The 17270-nt window shown below is 39.9% G+C and overlaps 1 protein-coding gene across 4 annotated transcripts in view; it reads right to left on the bottom strand.

The window, feature by feature from the left end:
• Positions 1-8214, bottom strand: part of TRPM3 (transient receptor potential cation channel subfamily M member 3) — a 575113-nt gene extending 566899 nt beyond the window's left edge. For all 4 annotated transcript variants that reach the window (XM_054032770.1, XM_054032773.1, XM_054032769.1 and 1 more), the window contains exon 1: positions 8038-8214. In XM_054032770.1, coding sequence (XP_053888745.1) covers positions 8038-8214 — 177 coding nt within the window. The remainder of the gene's footprint in view (positions 1-8037) is intronic.
• Positions 8215-17270: the final 9056 nt, after the last annotated feature.

Genomic DNA, 17270 nt, shown 5'->3' with positions numbered 1-17270 from the left:
CCCCCCCAATTTGTGGAGTGGGTCCCTCCACAACTCCCCCAAACTGCTTGAGCACAGAAAACCCGTACAGAAAGAGCTTTCACCACACCAAACCAGTGTATCCATCTCCCACTCCCTTCTGCAACACCAGTGCCCCTGTTCTGCTGGGTCTAGGTCCTTCATAGTTATGGAGAAGTATTTGACCCAAGTTTTGAATATTTTTACACACACACACACACACACACACACAGTAGAATGTTACTTAATGTGACTTCAAACTGCTGCTTATAACCTACGACTGATAACGTCCTACATATTTTACAGAATATTTCATCCAAAAGGATCCTAAAGCACTTTTTAGGATCCTTTTGGATGAAATGTTCTGTAAAATATGTAGGACATTATCAGTCGTAGGTTATAAGCAGCAGTTTGAAGTCAGAGTAGAATGTTACTCCACCCATCACTCAAGTCAACAATCTCCGGAGTGGAATACAAACACTGCTTAATAACACTTGCTAACAAGTAACTGTTTAGGATATGTATTGAAGTGAAGCATACTACATTCAGTTGAAGCTATGAAGAGAAAAATTAGGCAAGCAGAACATAATTGTCCAAATTCAGCTTGAAGATACCTAGGTAGAGCTGGCTGGAAAACAGATTTCCCACAAGAATTCCCTTTCAAAGTTTTCCCCTCTAGAAATTCTAGTTTCACAAGGGACTTGTCAAAAATATAGGAAAGTTCCCCTCCCTCCCCCCACTCCACACTTACGTGTTCTCACTGGAAAAAGTCAGGAGACTCTCCCCCCCCCCCCCCCCAAAAAAAAAAATAGTATAAAAAGTGTTTCACTTTAGAGAAAAAAATATGTTACTTTCAGGCACAAACCGTTACTGTGTTCCAACTTTTGCCAGTTGGAAAACGAGTCCAAAAACAGGAAAAATCCCACAAATTTGAACTTTTTTTTTTTAAGTGAAGATTTGGGGTTGGGGTGGGTATCCCTACAGAAAACAGAGTCAGAATGAACACTTTCTGCAAAATGTTTGTTTGATGAAAACTTATTTTTTATTAAAATAAGTCAATCCTTTCTGTCAGATTGACACCTAGGTTAGCACTACTATTCTTGCATTAAAAAATAAACATTGCAATCTTTAAAATGACTATTGTTAATTCCTCACATTTACATAGTATATTAAAGATTATAATGCCTTTGTCTTATCTAGCATGTCTCATTCATAGATCTCAAAAATATTTCACACAGGCTGCAAGTATCATTATCCCTATTTTACATGTGAGGATCCTAAGGCCACTAAGAGTGGAAGTGACTTAATGGAGGTCAGAAGAGTGAGTGTTCTATTCAAGTTTTAGTGCAATATCCTAGCCACTGCATGACAGCTTTAACTACCCTATTCATCCCTTAAACCACAGATGTATATGCCCACACCTTAGCTATGCCATGAGCTAGCTGACAGATGCACTCGGTCACTCACAGGTGTTGAATGTAAGTGAGAGATTGGTCCTCCATTGGAATCTTCTGACTGCTCAGAATTTAAAATGATTTGTTCCCCACCCAAATAGAAATACTTTATGTGCTTATATTTTTTCTCATTGACATTCTTTTCATCTTAATGCTACTTTATATAGCTTAGGGCGAAGACATATCTTTTCATATTACTTAAGTTTCAGTTCAAAAGAAATCACCTTTAAAGAAAGATCTTGCATCAAAAGTGATTAGTTGTACAGTTATTTAGCTTCTCTATTCTAAAACTATCCCACTTGAAAACCCACAATGGGTTAAAATAACTACACAATACAAAGGAAACACCTAGTATGGACACTGACTTTAGTTATAAGTGGTGCAGCTAGCCTCTTATGACCAGAGTTTAATATAGGATGAAATCCTAGCCCCACTAAATTAACGGCAAAACAACAAGACTCCCATTGATTTCCATGGGGTCAGGATTTCATCCACAGCTAATTAAAGGATGGAGAGAGGAAAAAGATAGTCAAAGTTTCTTACATTTAAGCTGTGGCCTTTCCATTACATTCTTCAAATCCCACCCATAAATTTATTATTTTATACCAACATTGACTGCATTTTGTCATCTTTACTATAGCAGTCAATTTTGATTACAATATTGAGTTTTGTTTAGATCATACTGCTTGTGTTTTTCTGAAGTCTATGCATAGTTTACTATTATAAGCTGCCAATATTAGGAAAGTTTTTCCCACCTCAACACTCCACTCCCCACAAATCAACACTGGCCCATTCACTCTTCCTTACAATCTAAACACCAAAATATAGGCCAAACCAAAAAACACACCAAACCCTGACAAAACTCCACCTACCCAAAGGAAAGAATACAGGCTGCTATCCAAAGAGAAAGGACTAATAAAATTAAACTTTAGGTACAGAATTACTAATTGTTACTTTTTACTTCTCGTGATTTGAGGTTTCATACTTATCAGTAAACTCTACAGCCATGCAACCAAGAGGATGGTTAGAGACTTCAGATACAGTTAAAATGCAGCAGGCTGTAACAAGATGTCTGAATCTAAGTTTAGGCAGACACTGGAGAGCTTCAACTCTATTTAGGCATTATGCAATACTTGAAGAAAACTGGAGCGATAATATCCATAATACCTATCCATGCTTTGCTTGTTGTCATCCTTGTCATGAGAGGGGAAAAAATCCAGGCTCTCTGTGGTCAGCAAAGATAGAAAAATACACACCATGATTTAACACCTATAACCAAGAATCATAGTCATGCAAGTCACCTTGACTGACTGGTGAAGAGACACTACAGTAGCATGGTTGAAAGTTGACTTTAATATGCTGGACTTTGACATCTCTCAATAAGGGGACAATAACTCTTGTATGGGCAACAAAGATTTTTGTTATTTTCTCCAGGGAATGCTTGGTGGATCTGTTGATGCAACTTCACCCTGATATGATAAGGCAGTATAACACCTGGGACTACAAAACCAGGTCAAGTGGGCGATAGTTCCCACTGAACAGCCCCGATTTGTAGAGATGCACAATTTTTTTTCCGTCCCCCTGTGTAACCAACATAAGGAAGCCTACGTAACTGAGCTTTCTATAATATTCAGATGTGATATTGTGCAAAACACACCAAAAAAAAATCCACAAAAAAACCACCATCTTTTATTTTCTCTATTTTTAATCAGTCTTGTTTTTAAGATACTCTGATGTGGGTACCTTCATTTAGATGGCCCTAAAGAGATATGAATTCAACTTCTGAGGAAAGGTGCCAAGAGATAAGGTGTTTCTAGAGCCTAACCACCACCCCACTTACGGTCTTAGATACAAGGGGCATGGACAGCAGTGTCCTCTCCCATTAAGGTATATTGCAAGAAGGTTGTAGCAAGCTAACACAGGGAAGAAGCTTAAAGACAAAAGGAGGAGATGGAGTTGGCTGGGCATGACAAAGAGTTATACTGAAATGATGAAAAAGAAGCCAAACCTTAAAGAGTACCAAGATTGTTCCAAAACAAAGAATGAGAGGGATAGGCAAGGCCATCTCAGTAAAGAATGCATTCTTGACAATCAATACAAGAGCAAAGAAATCCATATAAAAGTATTTTCTACACTACTGACCTAAGCAAAACTATATAAGTCATCTGTATCATGAGGCTGCATATTCTGAAAAGTATGGTTACTTTAAAATAAATTGTGGCAGAGAGATGGAGATTGTTGGGGGGAAAAGCATGATGGGGGGGAGATGGAGTCAGGTCTGGAGGTTCTAATGCTTAAGAAACAGAGGCTTAAAAAAAAAACTGGAAAGAGAAATAGTTCTGAGAGAGGGTTTGTTGTCAAACTAGCTGAACTCAAGCCTGCAGGTCTAACCCATCTATGTGGCAATGCTATCCCATGTACTATACAGCATTACTAAAAGTAGTCAATTTCTAAAATTTTAAGATAATAGAATTGGCTATTGTTGCATCCTCATCTGTAATTTTATTTACGACAGTTTCAATGTGACACTGAAACCCAAATAAACCCAAGTCAAGCAACTGCCTACATTGTAAATAAGATTTTAAAACACAGATCTAATGTATATACTGAAGAAGACATTATCTTTCAGACAAGCTTCTAAAGAAAATAACCCCTCCTCCTCCTCAAGAATGAATGACAACTTATTTTAGGCAAATATTCTTCTACATAAACTATTCTGGAGCTATATGAAACTGCAGTTGAAGTAACATGCATGATCTAAAAAGAGCAGACAGGTATAAGCACTTATGTGTCCCCAGCACCATGGCATAGATTTGTTTTTTTTTTTGGTTGATTTAAAGAAAAAAAAAAACAATTTTTCTAGTAGGGGTAATCATGATCGAGTCTATTGTTGCTGGAAGGTGGGAAGTGAAGTCAATCGACTCAGACAGTAACTGTGTATTATGCTGCTGAGTTATTTTCTCTCAGCTATTTCCAGCAAAAAAATATGGAATGCTTAACATTAAAGATACTGTACTATAGACCTAGCATCATCATGTCTCAGAAGCTTCAACACAAGTTTAATGGGTGGTTTTCCTCCATGTCTCAGCCTTAGAGCATGCAATAAAGGAACTGGAAATATATCTTGCACAATGTCTAAAACTTGGCTATAATTGGCTTTTCCTGTAGCATAATTAGAAAGTCAAAGATTGGGTCTTTTAAGCTTTGGCTGCACCCCTAGATAAAGAGAAGGGTAACAACAAAACAAAACAAAAAAAGCTTGCCAATGTTGGGAGCATTTTCTATGAGTGCTACTCATGAACAGTGAACTCAGAATTCAAGAACAGAAAGTTTGTACTCAGTAAGTAGGCATGCAGTTGATGGGTGTGGCAGATGTCATCTTGCTCCCCTGTCATTGATACCCAACGGAACCTTCTCTCTTCTTAAGAGAGCGTTAGTGGCATATTCTGACATTTCTGGGCAAATAGCCAAGACGCCTTCCATTAGAATAAAAACAAATTTGTATAAAGAGCTATTTATTCTTACTCATGTACCCATGACAAACACTTCAAGCAATGTAATATACAAGTGGTTAATGGAAGCATCCCTCCTTTTGCCAATATTTCTTGATGTAAAATGGGATGCCAAAGCTGTACTCCTTACCTATACTAGTTACTAGATATTTGAAATGACCACCTTAAAGATAGGAGATTGATTTCCACAAGCATAATGGGCTCTTTATATGGTGCAAGTGAGGAGGCCAGGGCAAATACCACATATCTAAAAGGTGTTTGGGCTGAACAGTAGGTTTAGTGTAGAAAACTATTTTTCAGCATTTAAGGCAGCAGTCTGAGTTAAAACTTTTCCTTTACATTAAATATTGTCAAAATTGAAGCTTCTCATGCTTGCATCAGAATGTATAGTAGATTTCCTTTCCAAATTACCTCAGTCTGAACCATTTAATCCTTTAAAAACTACATAAAATGTGCTCTCCATTATTTGTTCCTCCAGCAGTGTAACCAAACATATGAATAGTATCATGTAGGACCATAAAAACTGTTAGTAGGTAGCAGATTACTGATAAAGTTTTAGAGTTGAATCTCCACTGCTTTGCACCCATAATCTTTTTACACCAGATCAGAATATTAGAATTACACCCTTGTTGGACAAATATAATGACTACACAAGAGCCAAGGCAGTTGAGAACAAAGTCAGAGATGAGAGGAGAAGTTTTGAAATATAGATGAGCTCAAGTCAAAGTTCAATCTGATAAGGGATCCAAACTTTGAGGGAAAAAAAACACAGGATTTTGGTTTGTGCCCCTGTTTAAAGAAACACAAAAACCCAAACATTGAACTGGAACTGTATCTGTAATTACAGAAAAAGAACAAACATGTATTGACTAATGTTCCCAAAACAGTGGAGAACATACCCTACTCTTGCTTGCTCTAAACACAATCTGTAGAAGGTTAACATTCTCAAATAGATTTTCTGAGATTATACGCTAATATTTCAGATAGAGTGTCACATAATAGGGAGATGTGTTGTAAAAACAGCCACTGACATGCCCTGTTTGTTTTGTGGTTAGCAATAAACAAAGATTTATAGAATCAGTCTCACATTTACTGTCATTTCCCTCCCCACCATTTCTGGAGCTGAAATATGGTGTGCATGTATTACCTTGGAAATACCATTTTAAAAAAGAGAGAAGAGGAGGGGGAAATTGGTAAAATCCTCTTGTTATTGTGCATAAATTAGCTAACACAGTACTATGGTTTCAACCTGTGTTATGACATTTTGTTTGCAACTTGAATCTAATTCAAAGAATCAATCTTAGTTATAAAACAAAAAATATTTGGTAAAATATGTATGAGACAGACAATTAAAACAAGACTACAAAATATTTTTTCTGAAATATTGATGATAGAACTCTCAGTTCTATCTAGAATATTTCTGCTGTGAAAAAAAAAATAGTTTGAGACAGGACCACAATTTCATCTTAAAAAAAAAAAAAAAAAAAAAAGGTTAGAATTTTAATCTCTCTGTTCTCCATAGATGAGAATACTATTGCTTCGCCACATGCCTTCTGGTTGTCATAGAACTCCTCCTACCATTGCTCTTTTCACCCTTATGTTCTTCCCCCCCAGAGATATTCAACCTGTGGATATTTTCCTAGCAACTTGACAACTAACAAATCTGCACGTACATTTGAAATAAATCACTCTTACTCCATCAAGTCAAATATACAACCTGAGAACTGAAGCAACAGGTTTTTGCCAAGAACATATGGTATTTTTCCTAAGCAAATGAAGACAGCAGTGGTATGCAGAGTAAAATGAGAGAGCAAACTTGTAACAATCCAGAAAGATTTATACTGTCCCCTCAATTTTCTTGTGCATTTTGTCAGGGAAATTAACATCTGATATATACTTTCAAATACAATGTGTATATTCACAAATATGTCTATCTACCTTAGACGTTCCTAATGCAGCTTCCCAGTGTTCTTAAACAAAAAATAAAAGCTTTTTTTTTTTTTTAATTGTATTAAAGTCTCATATTTGGGAAAAAGTTAATATTTAAAATAGTGTGTCTGGTTAAATGTAGTTTTCCCTTTTATGGTTCAATAGTTCATACATTCATAATGCATTACTTCTAAAGAGGATTTAAAATTATTTTAAAGGACAAATTTTCAGAAGCGTGTTCATGGGCTATCAGAAGAAAAACCATCATAAAAGGAGGGATGCTGGGATGGTCCTTACAGCAATTACAGAACATTATGAAATCGCAAGTCCAAGTGTAATGTGAAAACGCCAGTAGGTAAGAGATGCATAGTTTATGGCGGTTCTATTTGATTATTCTATTCAGATGTCTATAAATCCGTTCCATCACCAATATAACCAGGGCAAGCATTTTGATTTTTCGGAAATGGCAAGCCCCAGTTATTCGGGCAGGTACAAGCAACAGGAGGTTTCCTTGCCCCGCTCTCTAGTCAGATTCAGAACATAGTACATTTTTTCCCTAAGATGCAACAGTTTTCTTCCTCATCAATTGGAGGTGGTATCTGGTCATTTTAACAGTGCAACGATTGAGACACTGCCTTAGGCACGGCCGATATATTAATATTCAGAAAGCTTCTGTTGCAACAAGTGAGAGGAGGGAGTGGAGTTTACACACACGAGATGGGGTTTCACAGTGTGGCTAGCAGCGCCCGCCAGACGCGATGTTTCCGCGGATGCACACGGGAAGGTTCACAAGCCACTGGGTTTAGCCATTACAGGAGTCAAACCACAACGTCCCCTGTAAAACACACGGGAGTTCCCCCCGCCCGTGAGAGTGAGACACGCTCCCTTGCCGGCTTTCCCACCCAGGGCTGCGAAGAGCCAGGACCCAGCACTCATGTGAACAGCTCTCCAGCGAGGCCGGGTAACAAGACGGGTGCCACACCCCAACATCTTTGCCCTAGTCCGCTCCCACCCCCCAGAGAGGCTGTTAACTGTGCCGAGGGGAGGCCCGCCAGCATGTCCTCTGCGGGGGAGAATTCCCGGCTCGGGGCCCCAACAAGTTGAGGTACTTTGAGGCGAATAGGGAAGGAGCCTTGCGCACTTACCGGCGCCTGCTGGGAGGCGAGCCCAGCCCGCTTGGTGGAACCCTGCCTCGAGCTTAACCTTTTCCAGGACTCAGCAAACCTCCCGCGGCTGGCGCTCCTGCTCCGTCTCCTGCCCGCTTCCGCCTGCTCCGAGCAGCCTTTCTCCACCTCACTCGGGCTCTTCCACTTCTTCCCCATCTTTGAGTCAAGTTTACTCTCCCGGCGCGGCTGGGCTGCGGCGCCGTCCTTCCCCTTGCTACACTGCTGGGCGCGCTCTCTCCGCGGCCGCCCTTGCCAGCTCCGCGCGCCTTTCCCGGGACGCTCCCCTGGAGGCGTGGAGCTGCAGCTCCCGGGCACCGCAGTTGCAGGGTCTGCAGCAGGCGCCGGGGGTCGGGCCGCGCCTGGGGCTGGAAGAGCCGTGCCCTGCTCGGCGTTCCTGCCGCACGCCAGCTACCACAGCAGCACAGGTTGCGCTGGTAATTACGTTGCCAAGAGACCGGGGGTAGCAGCTGGCTCAGAACAAGCGGCTCTTCTCTCCTTCTTCGCTCCCCTCGCCCAATTCTTCCCCAGCTTGTGGCAGGGGAGGAGATAACGGGACCAAGCAGCCCTGCCCCCCTCACTTGCCACCTCTAGGTCACGTTGTCCTACCAGGCGAAGGAGGAAAGTACAGCTAATAGGGACCAGCCCAGGGGCACGAAACTTGACACTCCCCTAGTACCTTCCCCATCCCGAAAAGAGAAAAGCTCCACCTTGCCTTCGTCTTTCCCAAGAGGGTATGTGGTGCCAACCACAGGGAAAACTGCCAGAGTCTTCCTCACCTTTCCTGGCACTAATTTACCGGGATGCACCTCCCCCCACGTTGGCCAAAAACAGCCCCCATGCACGGGTTTGGTGAGAGATGGCGGCAGGTGAAACTCATCAGATGAATTGCAGGTTGATTGTTGCAGCAGCATCCGTTAAGACACCTGCGAGATTCTTTCCCCCCCGGAACCAGTGAGTTTGTTTGGTTTTAATAATCTTGATCCCCCGGGGGTGAAGAGCAATGAAGAAGCTGCTGTAGATTAACCTGCTAAATTTGATCTGAAGCCACTGTGATGTTAAAGGGCAAGTTTCATTCTAAATAAGCAAGAGCGGAGAGGAGACAATTAAGCTGTTATATATTTTACAACCGAGTTTATTGAAGTTGCAATCTAGGAACCAAGGAATTAAGCATACAACCCCTGCAAGCAAGGAAATATATTGGGGGGAATTAAGGGGGAGGTATATTGCCTTTCCCTGTTGGAACATGTCCATTGTGTTTAGGCTGTACACACCATATACGACATAAAATCATCTACGGTTTAGGATACAGCCACTGCGAATGGAGTTATTAATGGAACTGGAGAGTTCTTGTATCCTTCGGTTTACAAAATAGTATTTTGCAGTAATAAACTGGCTCGCATCCTAAAATCTCAAAGAGCTTCAGGAACAATTAGTGTACTGTAATAGCCTTGTCTCTGAATGAAAATTTAGAATACTGACTGAGGTCCTTCAAAGATGCCTCAAGGTGCAGCATAATAAATCCATGAGTTTGAGTGTCCATTCATATAGTACTATTTCATGGATAAAAAGGGAACGGTTAAAAAGAATCCCTTGATGACCCACTTATTCAAGTCTAGGATGACAAGGTATAACAAGAGTGTCAAGGAGTACTTAGGAGACCATGCATCTGACAAAGTGGGTATTCACCCACAAAAGCTTATGCTCCAATACTTCTGTTAGTCTATAAGGTGCCACAGGACTCTTTGTCGCTTTTTACAGACCCAGAATAACACGGCTACCCCTCTGATATTAGGAGACCATTAAACCCTTGATTTTCACTTACCAGTTAACCCTCCTTACAGAAATTCCTGAAGAAATGTTTGAATGGAAAGTAGTTTATTATATTTGTGCATATTGCCCATCTAAATAAAATATCTAAACTAAATCAGATCCATTCTATATAGCCTGATGCAACATTATTCCCATTTATGTCCAGGTTATTTAATGTGATTCATGAAAGTGGAGAGTTGCTGCACAGTATGTTTAATGCCATGATAATATTAGGATGGCTGGGTCAGCAAATGCAAAATAATGCTAATATCTCTATTAAATGTAGATTGGGAGCTAATGGCTAAATACTTTTTATGAGCTTAGGAAGCCTAATGCCCTCTGTTATACAGTCTGATCAAGTTGGTTTCAAAAAGTGAAAGATACCAAGTAGATTATTTGAGGGGACATTTCTCTTCCCAAGAGCTGCAACTATTCCATGATTTATTTATCTAGGAATTGGGTCTAATTCCTCTGAACTATATTTCTTCTTGAGTAGCTTCAGTGACTCTAGTGAAATGCATCAGCACTCAAATCAGTAGGGTTGGCCAATTTAGAGATGTCATAATAAGCAAATACATAATCTTATATGCATGCAATAAGCATACATAATATTGTAAAAAGTTGAATTACTATTTTATCTTTTACAAGACAGGTCAACACTTCATCTCCTGTGATGTTTCCTCTGGCTCCTGAACCTTTGGCCATAGCTATTAGAAAGCAAATTACCAAAATCAGGGAATATAGTTGGCCATTGGAAAATCTAAAACCTTCTTCTATGTGAATGATTTTTATTCATATTAATTCATAAGTGAATTTGTCCATTCTATCCTAATCATCTTAGAACCCACAAAGAAATGTGGGACTGTCTCTGGTCACAAGGTTAAGCAAGACAGAAAACTACTGCTCAAGATAGGATTGAAGGAAGCTGGCATCCTCTCTCTCTCTTTTGTGGGGAGGAGGAGGTGGAATAAGAGTCTATGACAGGATTTATGGATACAGAAGTACTTCAATAACCAGAACTCTAAAAATAACAGAAAATAAACCCATCTTGTAAATCAGTCCTTCAGTGCTTGAAAGAGCAAATGAGGTTCTTTCACCAGTTTTGTTACCCAGACAGACAGAGACATTTATTTAGTGTAGTGTAGCTTGGTTTAAGAGAGGGTGAATGTTCTGACTTGGAGTAGTGGCACTGACAGGTTGACTTACAAGATGGGGACATATTTTGTAGTCTTTGGCATAAAGATTAAAATCAAAATTCCAAGCCACAAAAGAATTGAAGTAAGGCTGCGAGTTTGTCACAGAAGTCATGGATTCCGTGACTTTCTGTGACTTTTGCAGTGGCCAGTGCAGCTGGCCCAGGGGCTGCCTGAGAAGCTCAGGCAGCCGCTGGGCCAGCCGCACCAGCTGTTGCTGGGGCAGTCTTGGGCCACCAGGTCCCTCCCTCCCCAGCAGCAGCAAGAGTTTGGATACGTGGGGCGGGGGCGGGGGGAGGGCTCTGGGCAGCTTTTACCTTGGGAGGCTCCCTGGAAGTGGTGACATCTTCTTCCCTCAGCTGCAGGCACCGCCCCCCCCCCACACACACAGCTCCCATTGGCCACGGGAGCTGCGGAGCCGGCGCTTGGGCAGGGGCCATGCGCAGAGTTAAGAGCTGAGGGAGGAACATGTCGCCACTTCCGGGGAGCTGTGAGGAGTCGGGTAGGGAGCCTGCCAGCCCTGTTAACCACCCCAGCACCAGTGGGGGTCCCATGTTGCCACCTGCCCACCCCCAGCACCAGCAAGGACCTCCTGGGTCGCCCCCCCCCACGAGCACCCGTGGCACTCCCTGACCCCCCAAGATTTAGTCAGGGGTAATTATAGTACAAGTAATGGACAGGTCATGGGCCACGAATTTTTGTTTACTGCTCGTGACCTGTCCATGACTTTTATTAAAAATACCCATGACTAAAATGTAGCCTTAACCATAAGCCAAGTAGAATTTATCTTTCATTGTGCATGTAATATGTGGAATGAGTCATAAGAATAATGGCATCAAAAGGCAGGATTTTGTGAATGGCTAAAGTCTAATTTATATATACCGGTACACACAAATACTTAAGCTGGTGTTGGTTTCTCTTCAGCTCTTATTAAGGATGCGAAGTCAAGCACTAAAAATAAAATACCAAAATTGTCTTTGTGACCATAATTCAGCTCCCTTGTGTATATGCATTATGGTACTGTCTTTAATTACATAATCACATTCTATTTTTGCTACAGGACCAGTGTTTCATTCACTGTATGGAATAGTGTTTACTGTGAAATGGAGAGTAAGGAGGGCTGATTCAGGTTCCTTCTTTAATCAGGGGGCTGAGGCGTGGCTTAGTACTAAGGATTGTGAAGATATAAAATTATTAACAGCATTCAGCAGGAAAGCAGAGTTGAGAACCTACGGTCTTGCTGGGACCCAGCCCAGTGCATCTTCCCCTAGATCAGAAGCAGGAGCAGGATACATTTTTGTCTATATGACTGCTTCAGAATGATATAAGAGACTCATTAGGACTGAGAAGGATGTGCCGTGGAGACAGAATGTTAAGAGTTTAACAAGCTCTATTGCACATGCGCAAACAGTGGTTTTCTGACCCTCGTAATTTAGCAAAATCTGGATGAACTTTCACAGGGACAACAAAAGCCACCTCTCTCTCGCCACTGAACTGTCTGACACATTTCAAGTTTTGCTGAAAATCCTTAAGGAGCTAGAACTCTTAAAAAAACTGGAAAGATTGGTTAAGATTGTTTAACCTTCCTAGTTTTCACTTTGCTCATTGTCAGAATGTGCTACATAATTTTTTGCTAAAACTTAAAAAATAAACATTAAAACAGAGGGCAAGATCATATCTAGTCAATTTCAGCTCAAAATTAAAATTTAGCAAAGATATAAGTAATAGAAGATAACGGGTTATAATGGGAATTGTTAGACAACCATAATAGTTGAGATTTTTATTTAATTGATACCGTCTTGTCTTTTTCTCCCCCTGCATATACCTTTTAGATAAAGCTACTAGATTATGTAAATGAATAACATCCCTGTCAAAAATCAACTGTATGGCCTCTGTTGCAATCAGACTAGAACTTTTTATTCCCAAACAAAATTACTAAGGTTGGAATTAAGGTTGTAAATATGTATCATTAACAAAGGAAAATGTAGTAAAATGCTGTGGTTAATTATTTTTAAAATAAAAAAAACAGAGTGCCAGGACATTGAAAGTTAAGATTACACTTTAAAAAAATCTATATGTATATTATAGCAACCTCAGCGTATAATAGACAACCTCACCTTTGCTCTTATATTCTTCCCCATATCCTCCAAAATCAGTCTTTAAATTATAAGCTCTTTGGAGCATCGATAGATCATCATTTATTATATGGTTTGTACAATAGGGCCAACTTGGTTGTGGTCTTAAGATACAATACAAGTGTTAAATAATAACATCTACATACAATTCATTTTCAACATTTGCAATGTGAACCACATACATTCTAGACTGTAATATACTCAATTTATGATTTTTATAGGCATCACTGTTACAGAATATATAGAATATGTCTTGTAGTAAGAGGGTCAACACCCTTCTCCTGAGCAGAGGAAAGACCACATCTGCATGCCCTAAGTGCAGAAATTGTCAAGAAATCTGTTCATGAAAGAGAGATGTTTACACTGGGCTGCAGCGAGTTAGATAATTACCTCAGCACATTGTTAATCTGATTCTCCTCTACCACTAATCTAAACTCTTTACTCAGTCCCCTCTCTCATTCCATCTATTTCTGCATTCCATACATACTTTATTCATTATTGTCTCCTCTCCTGTACTCACTTTCTCCCTGCCACTATGGAGAATGTGCGGGAGGGGAGAGAAAGAAAGAATGAATGGTGAAGAGGGCACCAACCAGGCATCAAGTAGAGGTTGGGCCCACTTCCCCTAGGGAACAGCAGTGATGGCATGTTCATATGCCACTTACATTATATTCACATAAGTTACATATACTTTTACTCCATGTTAGTTAGGAAGACTTTGGAACGCTTAGTTTAAATCTCCAAATGTCAGAAGGTTTGTTTTGAGCGGGTTATATTACGTCAGTTACAATTCAAGACTCACTACACTGTTGTTTCCATACGTGCCTGTGTTCTCCTAATCTGCCACAACCACCTCTATCACAAGTTATCCTCAGTTTCACCTTTCCTTGCCAGGAGAGTACACGAATACCTAAACTCCTGTAGTTCAGGTACGCATCAAATTCCAATCCAATTCCCACTTCATTGTCCTAATAACACTTGATTATGCCAAGCGCTGTAAGTTTTACAACTCTTTTAATCCTTTGCCAGGAGCAAAGTGATTAGTCGTGCCCAGAATATGGAAGGCACTATATAAAACTAAACTGCAAGGATAGAACCTCTTGTGCAATTTTAATGTAACTAGGAATGAACTATATTGTTGAAGGAATCTATTATTCCCATATTAAAGTTGCAAAGAACAACTTCATACAGCTGACCTTTTCCCTTCTTTATACAGAATCCCTGTAAAAAATCATTCCTATCTAGATATAAACAAACCACATTAAAGAGAAGGAAGCGGTCTAAGTTTAATTATGCTTTTCCCCCCAAAACTACTATGTTAAATTAAATGGAAGTAATTCGATAGGAAGCAACAGTTTAGCTAGTGCCTTTCATTTTTAATGCATATTACAGAGTTCATTTGATTCATCTTATGGGAAATTTTTACTTTTCATTATAAAATAGAATCAATAACAAAGCCTGGTGGAGTTTTCTAGCACTTCAAACTTACCCTACATATCTCTTTCTTTGTAGGTTCTGTTTCTCCATTGTCTATCAGGAGTAAATGACTACACAAGATGCAAGGCAGTAGAGAAACGAGCAAGTTCTGTCTGACACACACTGCCACATAAACAAATAGCAAGGGGCTAGAGTGCTGGAAATGGCACCATTACTAAAAGTGTATAATTAGCTAAAAGAGTCTGGAAGCTGGTGAATTTCAGCTTAAGTTGGTACGTATTTTTGAGTTTCTAACTCAATACCAAACCTACTTTGAGGCTCGGAACAGATATCCCATTGACTGTACTGCCTGTAAATCTCCCCTCTTTTTCCTCCAAGAAGCTTTCAAAACAAATTGATTTTTGCAGTGTTGCCAGAAATGGTGGACAGATGTAATATGCACACTTAAATGTACTTGATAAAAAATTACTCTGTTAAAAGAGAAACAACTGATTTTTTTATTTTCCCCTTCATCGATGAAAGGTTGCCATAAGGGTGCTGAAGTTTTTCCATAGTTTTATCGTAAATCTTCTCTTTCAAGGCCTTAATCTCACTGCCATCATTCTTCCATTTGAGGAAGATTAGCTGCTATTCCCTAAGCATATGAGAGCTTTTCTTAGTTGCCAGATGTGCCACTGTTCACTGATCCAAAAGACTGAATACAATCTCTCCCCAACACTTCCAATCACTTCTTGCCTGGGAAGCAAGGGACTGGAAATCAAAGTCAAGTCTGTCACTAGCTATTAGGATAGCCTTAGATTTTTCATTGTCTTGAAAACCATCACAATGGTTAGCTCAGTCAGAGGACACAGAAAAAGACCAGTTAATAGACAGTACAATAAAAAAATGTTCAAAAAATTGTGCACTCTGAATTAGATACACTGGTCATTGTAAATAAGTGAGAATTTATCAAAATTACGGTATCTAAGTTACAGCAACTGCCTCCTATGCTAAGCACAATATTACAGTATTTCTAATTACACTGGGTGGTAAATCTTGACGTTTTTAAACAGTGAAAAAAATAACAACTTTTCTTGTAATATTACTCCAAGTGGAGAAAGGCCTCTTCTAGAATAGTACTATAAGGTTTTAAGTTAATGTCTATCTTTCCTTGATTGCTTTAATATGTATACATATATATATAATTATGTTTTGGGGTTTTTTTTAAATACAACACTAGGTAGATGAAAGATAATGGATCACCACAGTAATCTCTGGTGTAACCATTAACATCAGTGAAACTACATCAGAGATAAATTTGGCCCTATATAAAACTTTGTCACCATCTATCAAAAATGCTTCTCTACTAATGTCAAAGGCATCAGTGCTACACCTGTGACTCTTATTATGTGGAAGTCTTTGCATTCACTGAAAATTGCTTACATGTCACTGTTACTAAAACATCACATTTTTCATGTTCATTGAACAGTGAAATGAAAGGTATTTACTGTTCCTTTATATGAAAGCACAAAGGGTTAAATTCACAAGAGGAACTTACACACAGCATTTTTAATGCCTAATTTTTAGGCATTCTGCTGTCTAGTGAATCCAAAGCCCCCAAGCGAGGCTCCCTATACAATGCATGGGAAGAGTTGCGGCACCTAAGAATGTAATCCACAAAAGCCAGCAAGCTGATCAGGGAGCCTAAACTCGCTAATATGAAATTCTGAAGAGAAGGGTGGGTCCTATGCCATGCCTCTCAAAGGGACTTCAATGCCTAAGTCAGGGTGGAGGGAGGCACCATCCTTTTTTTGGAATTCACAGTTGTGCACCCTCTCCTGTAGTAAGAACATAAGAACAGCCATACTGGTCCATCTAGCCCAGGATCCTGTCTTCCAACAGTGGCCAATGCCAGGTGCCCCAGAGGGAATGAACAGAACAGGTAATCATCAAGTGATCCATCCCATGTCACCCATTCCCAGCTTCTGGCAAACAAAGGCTAGGGACACCATCCCCGCCCATCCTGGCTAATAGTCATTGATGGACCCATCCTCCAAGAATGTATCTAGTTCTTTTTTGAACCCTGTTAAAGTCTTGGCTTTCACAACATCCTCTGGCAAAGAGTTCCACAGATTGACTCTGCGTTGTGTGAAGCAATACTTCCTTTTGTTTGTTTTAAACCTGCTGCCTATTAATTTCATTTGGTGATTCCTAGTTCTTGTGTTATGAGAAGGAGTAAATAACACTTCCTTAATTTACTTTTCCACAACAGTCATGATTTTATTGACCTCTATCTTATCCCCCCTTAGTCGTCTCTTTTCCAAACTGAAAAGTCCCAATCTTATTAATCTCTCCTCATACGGAAGCTGTTCCATACCCCTAATCATTTTTGTTGCCCTTTTCTGAACCTTTTCCAGTTCCAATATATCTTGAGATGAGGTGACCAGATCTGCGTGCAGTATTCAAGATGTGGGCGTACCATGGATTTATATAGAGGCAATATGATATTTTCTGTCTTATCTATTCCTACTCCCAACATTCTGTTCACTTTTTGACTGCTGCTGCACGTTGAGTGGATGTTTTCAGAGAACTATCCACAATGACTCCAATATCTCTTTCTCGAGTGGTAACAGCTAATTTAGACCCCATCATTTTATAT

Source organism: Malaclemys terrapin, chromosome 6 (assembly GCF_027887155.1).
Source record: "Malaclemys terrapin pileata isolate rMalTer1 chromosome 6, rMalTer1.hap1, whole genome shotgun sequence".
Taxonomy (NCBI): domain Eukaryota; kingdom Metazoa; phylum Chordata; order Testudines; family Emydidae; genus Malaclemys; species Malaclemys terrapin.
Note: the sequence above shows the minus strand (reverse complement) of the source record. Positions and strands in the feature narration are given on the sequence as shown.